Below are 21,078 nucleotides of genomic sequence, written 5' to 3' on the forward strand. Positions count from 1 at the left end.
ACAGTGTGATCCGCTCTACATACTCTTCTCTGATCTGCTCCATGCCTCCTAACAACAACACAGTGCTGTCATGATGTTGTGACGACACAGTGTTGATGTTTACATGTTAGCTTGACAACCCACGCTGAGCCGACTTTCGGCCCAGCATGGACGATAGAGGTACGTCACTTCCGGTGTGACGCGGCACCAGCGCGCACTCTCCCCTGGACGCGATTCTTGCCAGCGCACACACCGGGATGCTTGTTACTGACGAGATCCCTGGCCGGCCCCAAACTGTGGACATGGATCTGGCCCCTTTCAGGTGAATACGTCACTTCTACTCTGCATTGTTTGGTTTCCCATTGCGGTACGCATTTGTTACTTGTTGACATTTATGATATATGATGTATCTGATGTATGCATTTAGTCTGATGCTCTTATGTATGACATACACGGTATACTCTTTTGATCCGAGTACTGTGCCCCATGTTTTTCACTTTACCAGCGGCTGCATGTGTCTCTCACACCCCTCCCGCCCTTGATTGCTCCTATGCACTGATTGGTTAACCGCTTGTGAACTTGCACTTATATACCCCTGGTATGTCATTTGTATGTATGCTTGATAAAGACCGCAAGGTCGAAGCGTCGCTGCCTGTACCTGATGTGCTAATAAAGCTTTTGAAACTATACTTTGGATGCTGTCGGACCCTATCCATGCTTGATGTATCTATGGTCGGCTAATAGGATTGCTGTCCGTCTGGCATGCATCCCTGTGGTAATCTAACCACCACTCTGAACACTTATCTACCGCTGCTGTTGGACCCCTGCTGAAGTGTTAAATATTTGTGCAAACCTACACACATTTTAAGAAACATTAATGTTCTTACCATCTTTTGCAACATCACCAATTGGCACATGATGTTTCTGTGACATATATCCAAGGAAGGAGAAGATGACGAAACCAGAGAAAAAGCTTGTCAAAGAATTGACAGAAGTGGTGACAATTGCATCTCTGTAAGAGAAAAAAAAGGTCAGTGCTTTTCAACCAACAACTTAGAAACAGAATTTTTTTTTTATGTTAAACGTTTTTTGTTTTGTTTTTTTTAAATGTCAGTGAAGTTTTTTTTTTTAAATTGCATTTTGGTATCTATTATAAAATAATCCTGAAATTTTGCAGTTTTTATTTAGTTTACCAATCACTTTTCTGAGGGAGAGTGGAGTTGGCCGCCTTACCTTACAGCTATTTGCCAATGCTCTCCAACACTATGGCCAGCAGATTAAGGTGGGGCAGAAATTTTAAAACCTTGATCTTTAAGTCCAGGCTCCTGGTAACTAGGCATGAGGGTGTAGTCGCAGTGGCATGTTTCCCTCTCTGCTTTCTCCATAGTGGCAGAGTTCTCTGCTTCCTCCTCTGCCACATCCTCATACAGCCATTGTAGCCCATGCACCACCGATTTCAGCACAGCTAGGTGGAAGCGACATCAAGCTGTGCTGAAACTGATCTGTCTGGGGGACAAACCACACACCATGCAGGAGTTGTGGGCTGGGATAGAGCAGCAGACAAGCCGGTGGTTGTTGCTACTGAATTTAAAGCCTGGCAAGGTTGTGTGCGATAACAGCCAAAATCTGGTAGCAGTTATGGGCATAGCCAGATTAGCGCACATCTCCTGCCTGACGCATGTGCTAAACTTGGTGGTACAGAGCTTCCTGGGTGGTGCAGAGCTTCCCCGATATCCCACATCTGATCCCCAATATCCCACCCTGCTGCGGCTGGCCTGTCCACGCTGCAGCTAAACCTTGGGCTACCCACCACCTCATAATCTTGCAAAGACTCTAAGTGCAACAGCAGGCCATAGTCAAGTTTCAGTGTTTGCTGTTGCATAGTCGAGTTTTAGTTGCCTCCTGTTTGGCCTCAACCTTCCACCTTACCCTTACCACTCTTTCTTCTCCACCTGGACGTCCACGTCCTCTTTCAATAATATTTATTCCTTTAATTTAATTTTATGTATTCATTTTTTAAAAATGTATTTTATTATTTTAAATACCTTCTTTACCCCATTATTGCCAGAGCAAATTCTTTGTTCTAACCCCCATTTTGGTTGTATTTCCAGCCCTCTACCCTTTCCTACACCTATTTTACATCCTTTTTGGGTTCAAAAGTTCAGGTCTCCATTGACTTCAACGGGACTCTGGTCCGTGCAAAAGTTTGCGTAAAAGTCCAGGTCTGCGGATATTTTTTTTTTTTTAGTTTCCACCCAAATATCCATGGGTCTGCTCATCACTAGTAAAAACAAATCTTTGTTTTGTTCTGTTTACCTTTGCATACAATGTGTAATACTACCCTATCTTATACAGTGAAGTACTCTATTGCTATCCATCGAGTACATAGGGCCGTAAGAATATTTTCGGCTTATGCTTCTTTTTTTTGCAGATAATACACCAAATGTAGGCTCCAAACATTATGTGAAATTTAATAACCATGGCTATTTTTAAAAAACATCTTAACATCAGTTAAGTATTAGTAGTGAACATATATCTAATATACAGTAGAGTCATTGTTGCATTCTAAATCCTGTTTGCTACAGTTAAATATAATGGTGAGTACTAGAAGTATTTTAACTCTAGATATCCTAGGATATGTCCATGGGCAACTCTTAGGATCTAAGACTACGTTTGTCAATTTGAAATATTTTTTTTTTAGTATTTTATTAGTAGTACAAGATATAAATTTCTTGTATTTTGAAATAGCACCTGGGAGATTAGTAAACGTTACTTTATGTGACAGATAACACTTTCAGTTTATATTGTACTGACAACTGGGGATAATTGTGATTGCTACAGTAACAATAACATGTTTTCTCGATTCAAATGCTAGCTAAGTCTATTGCTTACCTATAGCAGTTGTTTGTAAACTTGTTGTAACTGGAAAAGGCGATTAGCACACCAAACCCAACACCAAGTGAGAAGCAGATCTGAGTGGCAGCATCAATCCAAACCTTAAACAATCCCCAGAACCAACCAGACAAAGAATGGTGGATAGAGGAGGGAGAGAGGGAGAGCTGTTATTAGAGATAATTGCAGGAAGTTCATTCAGCATAAAGATGAAAGATACTGTTGAATGCAAGGTAATTTCACCAATTACTGAGCCCAATTCCAATTTCTCAGATTATTGCTTTGAGTTGTCAAGTCGTGAGCTTACAGAGAGGGAAATGATGCCTCTTTGGCACTCTTTCTTATGGAAAATAAAATATTGGTTTAAATTAGTTTTGTTTTCTCGTGTATTTCTAATACATTTATGTCAAGTATCTTTGAAGGTGTGTTTAATATAATACAATTGTTATATTGCTCGTTCATAGTATGCACTAAGGAGAGCGACAGAACACAGATCTGCTGTAAACTTGTCATTAAGCAATTGAAGGAGGCAATAGTTTATCTGCTATATTAGTATTTACTGAATAACATTCCAAAGTAGAGAAAAATATACTACTGCCAGACCCTATTACATAATTTCTGACAAACATTCTGCCTTCTTTCTTATTTCACCTCACAACAAAAGTCAAGCGGTTAGTCAAGATTTCGAATACAAATTAGATTGCAGAAGGGTTTCACCAAAATCACAAAAACAATTAAAGCAGAAGTCCGGGGTCTGACAGTTTTAAAAAAAAAAAAAGCCGGGGAGAAGGTGGCTGAACATAACAACATGTACCTCCTCGACTCCAGCACTGGGGTCCGCTGTGCTCCACTCCAATTCCCAGTCCCCCGCCCACTTCCTGGTCTGAGCAGGAACCGGGTAGTGATGTGTCAGCCCCGCTCAGCCAGTCAGGGGCAATAGCAGGGTCTCACCAGGGAGGTAGGTTCATTTTGTTATGTTCAGCCACCTCCTCCATGGCTCTTTTGAAAAAAATGTCCAACCTTGGATTTCTCATTTAACTAAGAGGTATGGCAAGTTTATAGCATATCTGTAGTAATGCACTCTGAAAGCACTTAGTATATGGGTATCGGGGTGTTAATTCGTGTTCATCATCTCCAGTTAAAAACCTGCTGTTTAGTGACTTGCAGGCTACAAACTCTGTTCATTTCAATATGGATGAAGATAAAAGAAGACAACATTTTCCCACTTCCAGTTGCTTTTTGTTTATGTCAGTAGCAGGAACCAGTGCATATAAAAAAGATAACATAATTTTCACTTTGCACTGGACAACTGGTCAACCAGGACCATGACTAGATCTCCTTTTAATTTCCAAGTTGACAAGGGGGGCAACTGAAGCTAAGAATTCCTAATCGAGTAGGCCAAAGGAGCGCTGCCCACTAAGTCCTTGCCAGCTCCCCTTTACTTCCCATTCCTTTTTCCACAGGACGCACTGCTTTGTTTACAAGACTCCCTATGCTAGCTTGGTGGCCTCCTCTGGAGACAAACATTACCCTTAGAGAATTAGCTAAGAAGAAATAAAGTAAGAAATAAAATTAAATTATTATGAATTTAGTAAGTAAGCTAACCATTTTTTCCTGTGGTGGTTTTGATATGTTATCTATATGTCTGCCTAACAAATATTATATATAAACAGAATGGAGCATTTTATGTTGTAACAAAGAAATGGCAAAAAGCGGCGAGAAAATTAAATACTGACTATATGCCTACTTACTGAAGCCTCACAAAGTCGACGAAAATCAACACTTAAATAAGCTTTAATTCCATCAATAGCTCCTGGAAGAGTGATACCACGAAGTAACAATGCGGTGAGGACAACATAAGGCATTGTAGCTGTAATCCACACTACCTAAAATCCAAACCAGCAAAAAGGTTACAAAAGAATAATGTGAGGGCAAATGTCACAATAATACAGTGTATTTATTTATACTGGATCTCCCTACACTAATACTCTTGTTGTCATTTTCATTCTGGTTTGGTAAGAAGACAAAGTTACTTACACTGTAGTGTAAGTAAGATAAAGTTACTAACTTACTATATATATATATATATATATATATATATATATATATATATATATATATTTATTACAGTCTAATATTTTATTTCAGCATATCTAACACAGATTACATTTATCTTCTATTCTCTTAAAGGGGTTAATCCTTATTAATTGATATGGGTATCATAGGAACCACTGCCCCATGTGCCAAATTGGAGAGCCAGTTTCTTGTAATTACTCCATTTTGGCTGTTCTGGTGGACTCGGCCATTCTTCTTTTCACCATAATTGTGAGACTTCCATTTACTGCTTTTAGGAAAATGGCAAGTAATAAAAATTAAGTAAATGAAAATAAGAAGTATTGCAAATAACTGATTGGGATTCTTTGTTAGAAGCAGGTTTTATGCACAAAAATCTCACCTTGCCAGAAGTTTTTACTCCTTTCCATAAGCTGAAATAAAGGAACACAATCACAACAATAAGACAAGATGTAAGTTTCCAGCGGGGCAGGCCTAAATCATGGATTCCTGCACTTTCATGAAGATGTAGAACTCCGCGCCTAAAAGTAACAAGAACAATCATCATGTTATGTTAAATATGATATCCCTAGTGCAGCAATTAGAACCAAGCTAAGAAAACTTATTAAACAATAGTGCAAAGAAAAAGTAAGGAAGTTGCCCATACTAATCAGATTACCGTTTTCATGTCCAAAGGGACTTTTATTTGCACTATTTTTATAATCCAAATTGTTCTCCACACTTCTAATACTGTAGAAAATTTTGCCAGTAAATTTCAGTTTTTTTCCATAAGGGCTTCCTCTCACCACCTTCCTAAGCCTGACTGTTAAGAGCAAAGTAGAGAGAGAGATCTCCAGCAACAACTGTGGAAATGCTTCTACCACAAAAATGCCTCTTCCAAACGGTCTTGCATTAAAGGGATTAAACTGCCAAGTCTGGCTTGACAACGTGAGTTAGGGGCATCCCGACTTAACTGCAAGGTGAAAAGAGCACAAAACCCAGGTGGGCTCCAGGCTCAGTATGGCCCACAGGGAAACAGTTGAATCCCTGGTAGGGCTCTGAGTTTGAGTTAGCCCCCTCTTGTGTCTAGTTTTACGCAGTCATAGGCTATGTTCACACAACATATTTTACATATTTCTGCGGCCGTTGTTGCCGATTGCAACAATGGCCGTAGTTAATACGAGAAAATATGTTGGCCGGGTGTTTATGGGATCCCAGCCGGAGTGTATACACATAGTATATGCTCTGGCCGGGATTCCTAGCAGCGCCGCAAACAAATGACATGTCAGTTTTCTGCGGCCGCTGTTCATTGAATAACAGCCACAGAAAGCCCTGTCAGTGCACACTATGACGGCCGCAAGCTTCATAGTGTGCTGTTAGGAGTTCTGACGCGGGAGCGCGCTGATGCACCCGCATCAGAACTCTGCAGCGGGAAAGATAATCCGGCCAGTGCTGCATTACCGGCCGGATGATCTTTTCAGAGACCGGCCACTCCATGACCCTGCCGGGTCACGGAACGGCCGGTCTCTTAGGCCATGTGAGCATGGCCATATAGTGTCTTTTGGCTGACTGGCTGTGCAAGTGGCAAGATAACAAGTTGTCAAGTAATCTTTCCACTTTCCATCATGACCTCATGGTGACGCCATACAAGCTCTCCTTACCCTTGTTGCTGCAGGCATCTTCTTCATCCAAATGTACTACAAAACAATGCTTTTTTGAGGGCTTTCCCTTAGAACATCTTTGCCGTTGCCCAGTACAATAATAAATGCGATTTTTGTTCTTCGTTACGTGTTGACCTTTAGCCACCACCGCCAAATTATGTTTTAAGAAAAGCTAGAAACCTTGAAAAAAGGCTCTAGCTATTGTTGTTTAGTTATGAAAACATCCCTGGGAAAATATTGGCCAAATTGGATAAATGGAGTTTCCATCTCTAATTATTGGTTTTCTCTCAAGAAAGAAAGGTATCTTTTATGAAAGTTTATACTGGAGATGAAAATATGGTATTACAAGACACAGTAGAACTACCAACGCTATGTCATCAATTGGCAGTATACTGCAAGAGCTTGCAGTAACATATTGCATTTATTTTCATTCTAATTTTTGTGTATTTTACACAAGGGTTTCTTTTAGTGTAATCCGCTTCTATTTTCTGCCTTTTTTTCACTGTTTATACATTGTTATGGGACTGCCATCTTGCCTGAGCTGTTTTTAACAGCATTTAGTGGCATGCCTTACAGCAAGACTCATGGAAATAGACAATAGTCTGTCTCCTTGAGATGAATGTAAAACATCACTGATGTACTCTGTAACCTTTGAAGAGGTCATTCCACAGGGAGCTGTTATTGTCTCCTCTAGCTACTGGTGTACTGGTGTCACATGTTGCTGCAGTGTTGTACAGATTACTTTACAGCAGCCTCCTCTTTTCACCATAGACTTAACAGGAAGTCTCACCTGCAAATGACACTGAAAACTGCAAGTTTTCAGGATTATTTTATCATTTACATAGAAAAATAAATAATTAGAGACCAGAGGTCATTGATGCACGGGTGTCTAGGTCACATTGAAGCAGTGTTCCTCTTTGCCTTCTAAAAGCCATAGCGCTTTTATTTTTCCACCTGTGGGACTGATTGGGGGTTCATTATTTTGACTCTGTACCCACAAGCTGACCCCCCCAAACCGCTTGTACCTTCGGAGAGCTGCTTTTAATCCAAGATCTGTCCTGGGTTCCATTTGGCAGGGGATGCAGTTTTTGTCCTAAAAATCAACTTTTAGGCTGGGTTCACACTATGTATATTTGAGGCTGTATTTGTGAGGCTGTATAGCAACCAAAACCAGGAGTGGATTGAAAACACAGAAAGGCTATGTTCACATAATGTTGTAATTGAGTGGATGGCCGTCATTTAATGGCAAATTTTTGCTGTTATTTTAAAACAACGGCTGTTATATTGAAATAATGGCAGTTATTTACCGTTATATGACGGCCATCCACTCAATTTCAACATTGTGTGAACAGAGCCTTTCTGTGTTTTCAATCCACTCCTGGTTTTGGTTGCTATGAGGACCTGACTTGAGGACCAAATACTGCCTGAAGTATACAGTGTGTGAACCCAGCCTCAAACTTGCAGCCCTGTGTTAAATTGGCGTGGCCTAGAGTGTGTGTCCTAAAGCCTTGCACTGTCTCTTCATCCCTTCCCCCGCCCTTCTCACTATTAGGAATGCCCTGGGCAGGATTTTTCCTATTCATCACCTGTTAATGTGCTCAATGCTAATGTGTTCAAACAAGTGATAAATAGGAAAAATACTGCCCAGGGCATTCCTAATAATGAAGAGGGGGGGGGGGAGGAAGAATGGAGAGGCGGTGCAAGGCTTGGGCACGCACACTCTAGGCCACGCCAATTTGGCACAGGGCTGCAAGTTTAAAAGTAGTTTTTTAGGACAATTACTGTATCACTTGCCAAACGGTACAAGTAGTTTTCGGGGGGCAGATTGTGGGTACAGAGACGCTTAAAATCCAAGGCAATATATGGTTGGAATAATTAGGTTGGAACGAGTTTTGGTTTGGGTGCAAGTACAGTATCAGTCTTATAGAAATAACAGTTATAGCAGATATTATGTGGATGTCCCTAGCAGCTGATAAGGAAATGTTTACCCTTGGCCCTATCTTCATTGAAATGTGGTTTTTGCACATAACATTGCTGTTTCCCATTTGTTTGCTCACTTGTAGTTGCATATCTTTTTGTAGATACGGCCACAAAGCTAACATATTTAGCAGCTATCAAAGCCAAACAGCTTTTGGCAAAAAGAAGGAAAACATTTATACCTCAAAAGAACTTCTCCACCTCTCTAAATCAGACATCATAGTAAACAAGTAGCAGCCACACATCAAAACCTCATGACAGCTGTGACATCTGCTGCAGTAGTGGATTTGCACAACAAAAGCACATCTTACTGGGAATAAAAGACCAGCTGTCTAAGGTAACTATCATAGTTTGGATCAATTCACTCAATTCCTAAGAAGTTTTACAAATAACTGAATATGCTTCTATCAGGAAAATGTGCATGTCCGTAAATTTACTCAATTTGGCCAACATGACAGCTAGGTATTTCATAATCCCTCCTTATAATTATGTAAGCGGCACTCTGCAATGACTTTACTGATGTATTAATGATGAGGGGTGGGCAAGTTGGACAGATTGGTGGTAGTCCCGCCCTCAGTGCACCAAACTGCCTAATTCACACATTAAATTAACAGAAGGCTTAACAAAACCAGTGCTAAGGATGAAGGTAAGAACATTTCTGATATGTGTTATACTTAAAACCTTCCACCATTTGTGTAGCCTGTCTTTGGACCCGTTTTAGTTTATCAATGTCCTTTTTTAGGTGAGGTCTCCAGAACTGGACACAGTATTCCAGATGTGGTCTCACTGGAGCTCTATACAGCGGGAACACAATCTCCCTCTTCCTACTGGTTATACCACTAGCTATACACCCCAGCATACAATTTGCTTTCCCTACCACCTGGTTGCACTGGTGACTCATTCTGAGGCGGTCAGAAACCACTAACCCTAAATTCTTCTCTTCTGAGAGGTAGGGACCAGGTTTTACTTTCATTTTGGCAGAGCGAGATCTGGTGATTTTATTCCTCTCTGCAAGGTATCAACTGTGACGGGGCGGAGTTGATTTTTATGACATCTGAATAAAAGATTGAAGTTTTGTACTCAGATGTGGCTTTTAAGGACAGCTAATAATTTTTGTGTTTCATCTGGTCACTGATCCATAAGGTACAATTGAAGAACCAGGTCACCTATTTTACCATAAATTTACCAAACGCAAATCACAAACCTGGTGACTTAATTTACCAAGGGATCACAATGGGTTGGAAATCAGCAAAATGCAAATCAGACATCAGTTTTCCTCACCTACTGACAAAAGCCTGAACTTTACTTTATATGTAATACTATTTATTAGCTAAGGAGGCAAAGCTAATTGCAAGAGGTTAACCTGATACAGGAGGACACAGCTTCTTGTAAAGAGTTAAGGCCCTATTACACCAACAGATCTGACGACAGATTATCTGCCAAAGATTTGAAGCCAAACCCAGGAAAGGATTTGAAAAGAGGAGAAATCCAGTCTTTCCTTTATGACCTGTTCTCTGTTTATAGTCTGTTCCTGGGTTTGGCTTCAAATCTTTGGCAGATAATCTGTCGTCAGATCTGTTGGTGGAATAGGGCCCTTAATCTACTAGAGGGGGCATAGATTCTTGGAAAGGGTTAATCTAAGTCTATCACTGCATACACTCAATCCGTCTGCAACAGCCACACCATTCTGACCACATTAAAGAGAAATGTTACCTCTCACTTACAGCTTTGCCACTGCAATTTTTGTGCCTAAGCCTGGAGTGTATCCAGCAGGAAACAGAAGTGTTCACTAGGGCTGGTTGATAATGGCCTAAATCAATATTGCGGTTTATTGTACATGTAGTCGCGGTAACGATAAATCAAACGATAATTATGACACGCCCCTTTTAAAAGCCACACCCCTTTTGAAAACCACATTTTCCGATGGTAATACAAACGTGAATTTATTCCATATAACAATGTGCAGCAAACTTCACAAGTAATACACAATATTTTGGCGTCTCTTACGCCATTTTCAAGTGCCACTTGAAAATGGCATAGGAGACGCCAAAACATTGTCTATTACTTGTGAAGTTTGCTGCACATTGTTATATGGAATAAATTCACGTATGTATTACCATCAGAGTGCTGCAGAGTATTTTTTACTAGCTGACTTGATCCAAGGTCTGGGATTCATATGCTGGTAGCCACAGTTCGTTTAGTGTGCTGCCTATATTTTTTGCTTTATCTATCTATCTATCTATCTATCTATCTATCTATCTATCTATCTATCTATCTATCTATCTCTCTCTATAATATCTACCCCCAGTCACTCAGTGGCTGCAGGTGTCAGGTATAGGTCAGCACATCCTTCCTCCACCGGGCACCGCTCTCTCCCGCACAGGAATCCTCTGCCCCTGTCACTCAGTGTTGTAGCACATATATCTGTGTCCAGGGCAGAGCGTCACACATGGCTGGTTCCAGCACAAGATCAAAAGATAACGGGGCGCCAAGGATTCCTGTGCGGGACAGAGTGTGGTTACCAGTGAAGCATGGAGGTGCCGACCCATACCTGACTCCAACTGTATGTGCGGGAGAGGGGGGGCAGGGCACACCGTGCAGCTTCCATAGAAGCTAGGAGAAGAGAGCCGCCCGGCAGCAGCAGCAGCGCTGAGCTCACACTGAAGGGGGAGCTGCCATCTGAGTGCAGCCTGCACTGTCAGCGTGCACCCAGGCCCCCTGTGTGGTGGTAACAGGCTGTGCAGCAGCAGCAGCTTCCATCCAGATCGATAGTGTACAGTACAGCGCCGGCCAGCCCAGCATGGCCCCGACCCCTCACCCGCATAACACCGGCAGTCCGGCACCAAACGCTACTGCACCCATGGACCCCAAGGCTGTATTACTACAGGGGCCGGGCCTGGGTGAGAAGCGGATGCCATGTTACAGCCTGTGACGCAGGAAAGTGCAGAGAGGACTTTGTGGTGCACATCCAACTGCCAGCCCACGCGACCACAAGAAAACCCGCCCGCACGCAGCCAATAAAAAGGAAGGCTGCAGAGGCGGTACGTGGGCGACGCAATACGGGTGTAGGGGGGATTGGCTGGCCAGGTCCCCCCTCCCCCAGCAGCAGAATAGTTTATTCCAAATGCCTCCGGCATGGTCCGGGCGGCAATTAGGCGGCGCCGGGAAGACGGGGAATACAGAAAATACCGCACATACCGTCCTGGCCAAGTTGAGGTCGGTTAACCGACGCCAGTGACGGTATCGATATTTTCGCGGTATACCGCCCAGCCCTAGTGTACACTCTTCCTTTATATTTCCTATCCTTTTTTCATCCTTTTTGTGGGTCAAAAACTGAAGGCAGTTAGGTGTGACACCAGCCTTACTACTACTTCTAGCATCTTTCTTCTTCTCCTGCTGCTCCTTAATGTGAAGAACTCCTACATCTCAGGGTCCTTTTATATGTCCCAATAAGCAGTGCCTCTACAAGGCGCGATTAATCATGTGGTCATGCTTCACAAACCTTCTTTCCTTCAGGCAGCCCACAACAGTCTGTTTTGAGCAGGGCCCTAAGCTCCTGGAGGGGCCATGGCTGCCCAAACAGACTTATACTTTGGTGTATTTTCTCCCGGCTACAGTTCTGCCATGATTTGCAAACAATTGCTGGGTTTTTTTACAGCGATTTTTGCATAAATTAGGGCAAAACTGCAGCCAGGAGACAATTCAGTAACATTATTGAAGGACCAACATGTGACTATGATCACTGCGCTGATTCTCTAATGTGAACGCTGCCTAACTCAGTGCCATTCCATGCCATTCCTCAGGAGCTGGGAAAAGCTGGGACCAGTCCTGGGAAACTTTAGTGCTGCCATAGTTACAGTGGGGTGGGGGGCCCAGGTTTGGTGAACAGCCCAGGGCCTATGGTAAAAGCTAATCTGCCTCTGCATGAGGCTATTTAAAAACACTATTCAAGAGCTTTCCCAGGAGGTTACAGGTCCACTTTAAACTATGATTTAGCTGAAACCGTGCAGTGTTTCAGAGTGAATCATGATATAACAGAAATGGAAGAATCTATCATTGTATCATGCTGCCTGTAATTTGGCGTCATGAAAGTTATTACAGGCTCCATTTAAAAAGACAAATCACACATTGATGGGGCGGCACCCCAAGAATCTTTACAAATCACTATACAGATTGTACACAGTATCAAATAAACAGCATCACAAAGTAAGTGGCAAATCCAAAGAAACACAGGGTTTGTTTCGATTCTAAAGACACAGGAGACTACATAGGAAACAAGGATTGCTCATGGATTGTATGAACAGCACCTCACATCTACCTATAAATATATGCAAGTGAATGTTACTATATATTAGGAGCAAGCATTAATAGAAATAGAGCTTACTTCAGTGGCTTTACCCACACAAATCAAGCACGTCAAGAAAGCAAGTTAGTAAAAACAAATGACAGATAAAACATTACTAGGTAGGCCAATGTCTCACAGTAGAATATTTTTAGAAGATATTTAACATAGCTAGAAGTACTTACTCAAAGTATTCTGCCGCAGGTGTTACTTTAAAACTATCATTGATGTAGGAAAATCCAGAATCATTAAAGTTATTATATTTTGTTTCTGAACAGTTAGGACTATTCCATGAATTGTTGCAGTGAATCCAAGGCAATTCGGACGTAAACGAGGAGAACAGATAATGTATGGCCCATGCAATGATAACGTTGTAGAAGAAGCCAACGTACAATGATATGAGAATGACTGTAAAGCCAACACCTAGAAGGAAAAACAAAACACATTTTCATCAGTTTATATTCATACAAAGCTGTGAGTTATAATGTGTGACCTATTGATTTATCTGACACCATGGTGCATTTAGATGCACCATACAATACTGTACACATGATCACAAGTCAGTATCCATACTTGGATCCTTCCATGATGCATTCTAAAAGGACCGGTCACTACCTAAATTGCTGGAAACCAGGGGCTCACCTAACTATCACTGCCTCCTGGTTTGCAAAAATGCTCATCCTGCTGTCAGAGCCAGGGCCGGCTTTAGGGGTGTGTGACCTGTGCAACAGCCCAGGGCACATCACCCCATCCAGCGAAGGGGAGCACCAGCAGCCGGCAAGTGTCGGGGCCGCACTATATAACTATATGCAACTCTAATGAGATGATTATATTTAAATAGGGCACCCTGATTGACAGCACAAGAAGCTATTGGCTCCGCGCATTGTCAATCACTCTTGTGACCACAGGCAGCTTACGTCTATGTGCATCGGAGCAGAGAGACACTGAGCAAAAGCCTTTACCTAGGAAGATGATGCCGGAGGAGACCGGGGGGGGAGGGGGGAGGAATAAATGGGGACTGACTGGCTGATACTAAATGTTTGCTGCATGGGGGACTGAATAAATGGGGAATGCAGGGCTGATACTAAATGGCTGCATAAGGGGGGCTCAATTAATGGGGACTGGGGGGGCTGATACTAAATAGTGGCTGTGGGGGAATGATTAAATGGGGACTGCAAGGAGGGGGACTTATTAATTGTAGACTACAGGAGTAGCTGATATTAAATGGTGACTGTGTGGCTATATAATGGTGACTATTGGGGCTATATCAAATTGGTGCTATTGGGGATATATGTGGCCTTCCTAGAAAGTGAGACTGGTTATATATGGGGGTTGCATATTATTACTGTTAATATATGGGACTGGAGGGGTTGGGAAAGCACACATTACTGGGTTGTATGAAGGGACTAATACCATATGTAGGGGGCTGCACAGGATGGAAAGGCTGTTCCATATGGGGGCTGCACAAGAGGGGGGGCTGACAACAAATAAGGTATTTCCAGGGGGAGTCAGGTACTATATGAGGGCTGAAGGGGGAGACTGATACTATATAGGGCTACAAAGGGCAGTCTATGCTATTAAGGGGCTGCAGAGAGGGGTCTCATGCTAGATGGGGGTGCACAGAGAGTGTGTCATCCTATCCTCAAGCAGTAATTGATAACATAATATGGTTTTATTATGCACCTCTCCTCGCCTGATACTATATGGGAACTGCATAGTGGGGTCTATACTTTATAGTGACCTTATTAAAATATTAGGGTACAGAGCATACCTATTATGTGGGGGCACAGAGGAGCCTTAAAACTATATGGAGGCACAGAGGAGTCTAACTATTATATAGGGGTACAGGGGACCTAACTACTATATGTGCTGGATAAGGAGCCTTAAATGTTTCTTTAGCAGATTCTGGAGAGAGGATTCATAATCAGGAGAAGACTTGAAGATGGCCCAGGATGGATGGAGAGAAAAAAGAAAAGACTCTGATCAGAGAAGACGCTCCTGTGAGTTACTGGATGTTACTGCATTCTCTTATAGGGTCTGTAGTGGTAGTGATAGTGGTCATGGTATGACAGTATTATTTAGGTATTATGTAGTGGTATCATTGGTAATGTCTTTCTGTTTTATTCAGAGGCAATATGTAATCATTTTATGTTGGTAATATCTGCAAAAATGTTAAAAGATAATTCTATATGTTGGGCACTTGATACCTTTGAGGGCATTATACTGTGTGTGAAGCACTAAAGGAGACTAATAGTAATTACTCCGAGCTATGCTATACGTTACAGTCATGCTATATGATATACAGTTATGCTATGTGACCGAAGTACAGCTTGATAACATTGTTATGCAATTGATTACGATCGGACTTCCGTTTTTGGCATGTATGTGGGCAGGCCCGGTATATGTGTGAGGGTATATATGGACCTTGATTTGTGTATTGTCTTATTCATCCTGGAGGTTTGATAAAGAGAGCATAGGGCTCTCGAAACGCGTTACCTATGGATATTTATGTATCAACAAACTAGATATTTCACATATGGTCTGCGCGAGGACAACATCTTCTTTTTGTTCTTTGGATTTTGCAATTGATCACGCACACCTTAGGGTCTGCGGTTGAGAGTCCCCAACAGCGACCATTCTACCTGTTCCTTTGATGCGCTTCATAGTGGTTGTGGCTTATCACAACCACATCAGGTGAGCCTAAACCTATGTGTTCCTGTCCTGCATGATCGCTACCTATCTACACAGTGTCATGCTATGAGGCGCTCTGCCTTGCGTTTTTTCTGTTTTTTTATCTGCTAATAATAATTAGTGGAGCACTCCATACACAGTATATGAGCAGACTGCCTGTATACATTCTGGTCGCATGTCCTACTGAAATTCTGATGCGTCTGGGATGGGGAGGGGGGGCACCAAAAAAATAAAATTTCACACAGGGCGCCATCTACTCTAAAGCTGGGGTTAAGAAAATCTTGGCAGTCACCTAGTAGAGTTATGTTTGTTTATTATGTGCAAAACATCATAAGATACAGGAGGACGCATTTCGGCATGTAGCCTTCCTGAGCTGATGGTTACATGCAGAAACGCGTCCTCCTGTATGTTACAATGTTTTGCACATAATAAACAAGCATAACTCTACTAGGTGGATTTTCTTAACCGCTACTTCTGGAACGCCATCCCGCCACGTGCACCACCATCACAGAGGTGCCATCTCCTCCGTAATACACAATCTACTCTAAAGCTAGCCCTGGTCAGAGCCCGCCACCCAAACATACCAATTCCTGAGAAAGGGCCCCAAACCTTCAGGGCTGCAGGACATGGTTGTGTCAACTGCACAGTACCAAAACATTATAACTTCAAAAAGTCTAAAACACATTTTAATGAAATATTTTCTACTTTTTTTTACCCTGTGAATCAGTGTAGAATTTGATCTCTATGTAGTAATAATGTCTGCAAGATGGAATTATAAAAGTCAAACTACCTTCCCAACTATGCGACAACATACAATATTGATTATTTGCTTGTGCTGTTTTTGAGCCTAATGCCTTTCCAAATCTAATCTAAAGCTCAAAGATGCATTTTTACCTTTGAATAATGGACATATCTTCCAAACGCCAGCAGCTCCTTCTCTATTAAACTGTCCTAGAGCCAATTCCATGTAGAAAAGAGGCATTCCGGCAATTATCATAAAGAATATATATGGCACTAGAAATGCACCTGTGAGACAGGAAATGACAGCAAGTTTATACATAGGTAAACTATTAGACTAGCTACTGCTTATCCACTTCAATAATTAATTTAAAATCTCACTTTTATTAGTTATCCACTTAAACCATCCATTTTTGTGTAAACACCCAATCACCAGAAAACATTAGAATAGTGTTGGTGTTCTCCCTAACACTGCATTAAAGGGAATCTATTAGCAGGCTAGGGCTACTAACTACTAACCTGCTGATAGCACACCTTACGCTGAGGCACATAAATAGTGATTTTAATATGCTGCTCCAGTATGCTGTTATTAACTAAGGGGGACATTTATGGAGACCGGCTTACAAGTACACCCTTCTTAAATAAAGCCCCCCCCCCCCTCCCCGTTTAATCTCATCCTCACCCCTTTTTTGGCAGTCCCCTAAGCCTGCCATCTTAGTGTACTAGGTGAGCTATCACAGCAAATTATTTTGCAATGCATAAGTGAACTAAAAGTAATCTTGACTAAAAATAAAAGTTGTAAGGAAAAAAATTAAGAATAATAATTTACATGGGGAAAATTATATAAATTATATATAGTCATTACATATTATGAGGTCAATATGAGGCCAACATTTTTTATGTTATTGTCTTTTTTTAGGCATCCCAGGGCAGGTTTCTGTGTAGGATTGCCTTTAAGAATGCAGGTGTCCTATAAGTGGTAGGTAGGGCTGAGGCTTTACTGGGTGAAATAGGGATGCATGCAGGTATCCCAGGAACTGGCCAGAGCAGTAGAAAATCCTCCTAAAAACCTCTCCTGCTCTCCATACTGGAAAGAATATATCAATTCCTGTAGGACATACAGCAGCTCATAAGTACTGGAAGACTTGACATTTTTAAATAGAAGTAAATTAAAAAGCTATATAAATTTTTGACACCAGTTAATTTCAAAGAAAAAAAAACACTGTTTTCTGGAGTACCCATTTAGGTACCCATTGGGCCTTAATATAGATGGCCTATACTTGGGATAAGGCATGTTCTTTTTATTGATTACCAAGTCATTATGCTATATACAGTGGTACCTTGGTTTAAGAGCGTTTTGGTTTAAGAGCTCACAGTTTTTCAAAATTTTGACTTGGTTTAATAGCATCGATTTGGTTTAAGATCTCCCTGTACTGGGTGGGAGCCCGAGCGGGGGAGGGGCATGGTCTGCATAGCGGGGTCTACAGCACTGTACTCTGATCCAGGAAGTCTCCCTCACCTTCCAAATCATAGCAGATCCACTCAAGGCTGGGGCTCACATCAGGGGACAGGACTGTGGAGGTAACCTCTCCATGGCCTTAACCCCTCTCTCCCCAGACAGAGAGTGCTGCATGTATGTGCCCACAACTGCCCTGCTCATTCCTTCATGCCCCCTGCAATCTCTGTCAGCTCTTGTGCTTCCCATCCTCTCCATTACTGTACAGTAACTTATAATATCACATATTCTGCTGTTTCTGAACATTTGTTTCATTTGTTTTACAGGTTATTCAAAATAATAAATCATTATTTTTGGGGTGTGGAACCAATTGTCTGCATATCTGTGATTTCTTATGGGAAAATTTGCTTTGGTTTAAGAGTGGATTGTGATTACAAGCACAGCCCCGGAACGAATTATGCTCGTAATCCAAGGCACCACTGTATATGGTAGAACAGTGGGTATGACAAGAAACTGTACCTCTGACCAATTCACAAGCAAGGGACTGAACTTCAGTATTGGGAAAGTCTATATTTATATATGGTATCTAACAGTGTCAGCAGTTTTGGAAGCCCGATAACAGATGATAGATTGGGACCGGGCTAATTTTCGTTTCTGCGTTTTCATTTTTTCCTCCTCGTGTTTAAAAGGCCATAGCATTTGCATTTTTTCACCTACAGACCCACATGAGCCCTTATTTTTGCGCCACTAATTGCACTTTACAATGGATGACTTAATTCTTCTATAAAATATGCTGCGAAACCAGAAAAAAATTCTTTGTGCAGTGAAATTTTTAAAAAAAAGGAATTTGTTCTCATTTTGGGGGAGTTTGTGTTTACGCCATTCCCCCTATGGTAAAACTGACACGTTATGTATGTTCCTCAAGTCAGTATGATTAAAACTATATGTAATTTATATAACTTTTATTTTATCTGATGGCTTTTAAAAAATTTTAACCTTTTAAAAAAAACTAAATGTGTTTAAAATTGCTTTATTCCCATCCTTATAATTCTTTTATTCTTTGGCCTATGGGGCTATGTAAGGTGTCATTTTTGGCGCCATGATCTGTTCTTTCTATTGGTACCTTGCTTGCCTATATGCAACTTTTTGATCACTTTTTATTACAATTTTTCTGGGTTGGATGTCACAAAAAATGCACAATTTTGTAATTTGGCGGCTTTTTGTGCTTACACTGTTTACCGCGCAAGATATGGAATGTGATAATTTAACAGTTCAGGCGATTACGTACGCAGCGATACCAAATATGCTTATTTATTTATTTGTTTTTATTTATAAAATGGGAAAAAGCGAGTAATTTAGACTTTTATTAGGGGAGGTGATTTTTTAATAATAAAAACTGTTTTTTTATACAGTATACTTTAACTTTTAGTCCCCCTGGGGGACTTTTATTATTACTTCAGTGAACTCTCATAGAGATCACTGCAGTATACTTAATACAGCAATGATCGATTAGATCATTGCTGTATTACTCTGGTCTGCAGCAGACCAGACACATCGAGTGCTGAGCCGGAATCAGCATCAGTGCGACGCAGAAGGGATCCCCCCACTAGACACCAGAGATAGGGGGGAAGCAATACATTTAAATGCAGCTGTCAGTGACAGCTGCATTTAAATGTATAATTAGCGGGTGTAGCGATCAGACCACGCCCGCTAATAACCACAGTCCTGGGCTACAGATAGCACCCAGGATCAAAGCGGTTCAGAGTGGGGACGCCGCGTGACCCCTCTCTGAACCACCCCTCCCGCATGAGGACGTAAATATACTGACTGATGCGGGAAGGGGTTAAAATATAGGCCATTAGTGTTAAAGTCTCAGAAAAAAAATAGTCTAGCAAACAGTGAGATTCTCATCTTGAGAATTTCCATTTGTGACATCTTCGGACATATTACTCATTTAGAATTGGTATATTTTAAACTGGACTGATATAGATAGATAGATAGATAGATAGATAGATAGATAGATAGATAGATAGATATTAAGAACATCATGTGTATTTGTTGATTATATTTTTGATTAGTAATACCAACCAATTAAACTGTGATAGAAAACAAATACATGCATTTGGTTAACAGTATAGAACTTACCTCCTCCATTTTTGTAACACAAGTAAGGAAACCTCCAAACATTAGCTAAGTCCACAGCGAATCCAATTACAGAAAGAAGAAAATCTATTTTCTTACTCCAGGTCTCTCTCTCTTCAATATCAGGATTTGTCTGGGATGGGTTTACCAATACTGAATTAGTAAACTGAACTCCATTTTGTTCCTTTACAAGTATAAGCTCCACTTCCTTGGTTCCCATAGCGTTAGATTCTTTAGCAGGAGCAACCACTGAAGACATCTGTCCAACTGGTGGTCTAGGTTTGATCATTAGGTGCTACTAAGACTATAGACTGTAATATTTGAAGAATCAGTATTTTCTACCTGTGAACAAAATTAGGCAAACTTAATTTGTGTGCAAATACGTCCTGTATTTTCAGACCTGGTATGAATAATAGAATTAGAAAGTAGAGTTACTACCATTGATGAAAATGATTGCTATTAAAATGCTATGTAACATAAGGTGTCAGGATACCAGAAGTTCATAGGATCTAACATGGTTATATTATGGATAATTCATGTACCTATTTTACATAGAAAGATAAAGGAAAACCTGAAGAAGAGCAACTCATTCTCAACTATAAGGTAACTCCTGAGATAAACTTGATCAGCAAAGTAATATCTTAAAGGGGTTATCCACCTAACAGCAAAAAAATTAAATGCCTGCTGGTCTTACTTACCAAGCCCCCCTGAGTATTTTGAGACATCTCCTGTCTTTCTAGCTGCTGCCATTCCTGAGTTACAAGTTTTTGTAAAGCCGATCTATAATCATGATAAGAAACTAAGGGGAAGATTTATCAAACATGGTGTAAAGTGAAACTGGTTCAGTTGCCCCTAGCAACCAATCAACTTCCACCTCTTTGCATACATGCTCCCTTAGCTTTCTTTTCTGCCCATTGCTGTCATTACTATTGCACAGTAAACACAGGACTGTTTATTCACTGATTTTGCATCACATCCCCCTAATATGTATTCCATACTAGCTGATGATGTAGCTGAGCTGACGCGCACATGGTGCAGCTATTTTCTGTATAACTGACATCTGGAGGAAAGTGGATATAGTGCAAGTTTAGATCTCTGCTTGCTAACTAGGAATGAAAACATTCTAGTTCTATCCAGACTCTAAGAAC

The 21,078-nt window shown here is 41.2% G+C and overlaps 1 protein-coding gene across 1 annotated transcript in view; it reads right to left on the reverse strand.

Moving 5' to 3' along the window:
* Positions 1-20,700, reverse strand: part of SLC6A3 (solute carrier family 6 member 3) — a 63,434-nt gene extending 42,734 nt beyond the window's left edge. Inside the window, exons 1-8 of the mRNA XM_069960257.1 lie at positions 20,629-20,700; positions 19,934-20,272; positions 16,489-16,620; positions 13,089-13,326; positions 5,327-5,465; positions 4,623-4,757; positions 2,872-2,975; positions 867-991 (exon numbers count right to left, since the gene is read on the reverse strand). Of these exons, the coding sequence (XP_069816358.1) occupies positions 867-991; positions 2,872-2,975; positions 4,623-4,757; positions 5,327-5,465; positions 13,089-13,326; positions 16,489-16,620; positions 19,934-20,219 (1,159 nt within the window). The 5' untranslated portion in view covers positions 20,220-20,272; positions 20,629-20,700. The remainder of the gene's footprint in view (positions 1-866; positions 992-2,871; positions 2,976-4,622; positions 4,758-5,326; positions 5,466-13,088; positions 13,327-16,488; positions 16,621-19,933; positions 20,273-20,628) is intronic.
* Positions 20,701-21,078: the final 378 nt, after the last annotated feature.

Source organism: Dendropsophus ebraccatus, chromosome 2, assembly GCF_027789765.1.
Source record: "Dendropsophus ebraccatus isolate aDenEbr1 chromosome 2, aDenEbr1.pat, whole genome shotgun sequence".
NCBI lineage: Eukaryota > Metazoa > Chordata > Amphibia > Anura > Hylidae > Dendropsophus > Dendropsophus ebraccatus.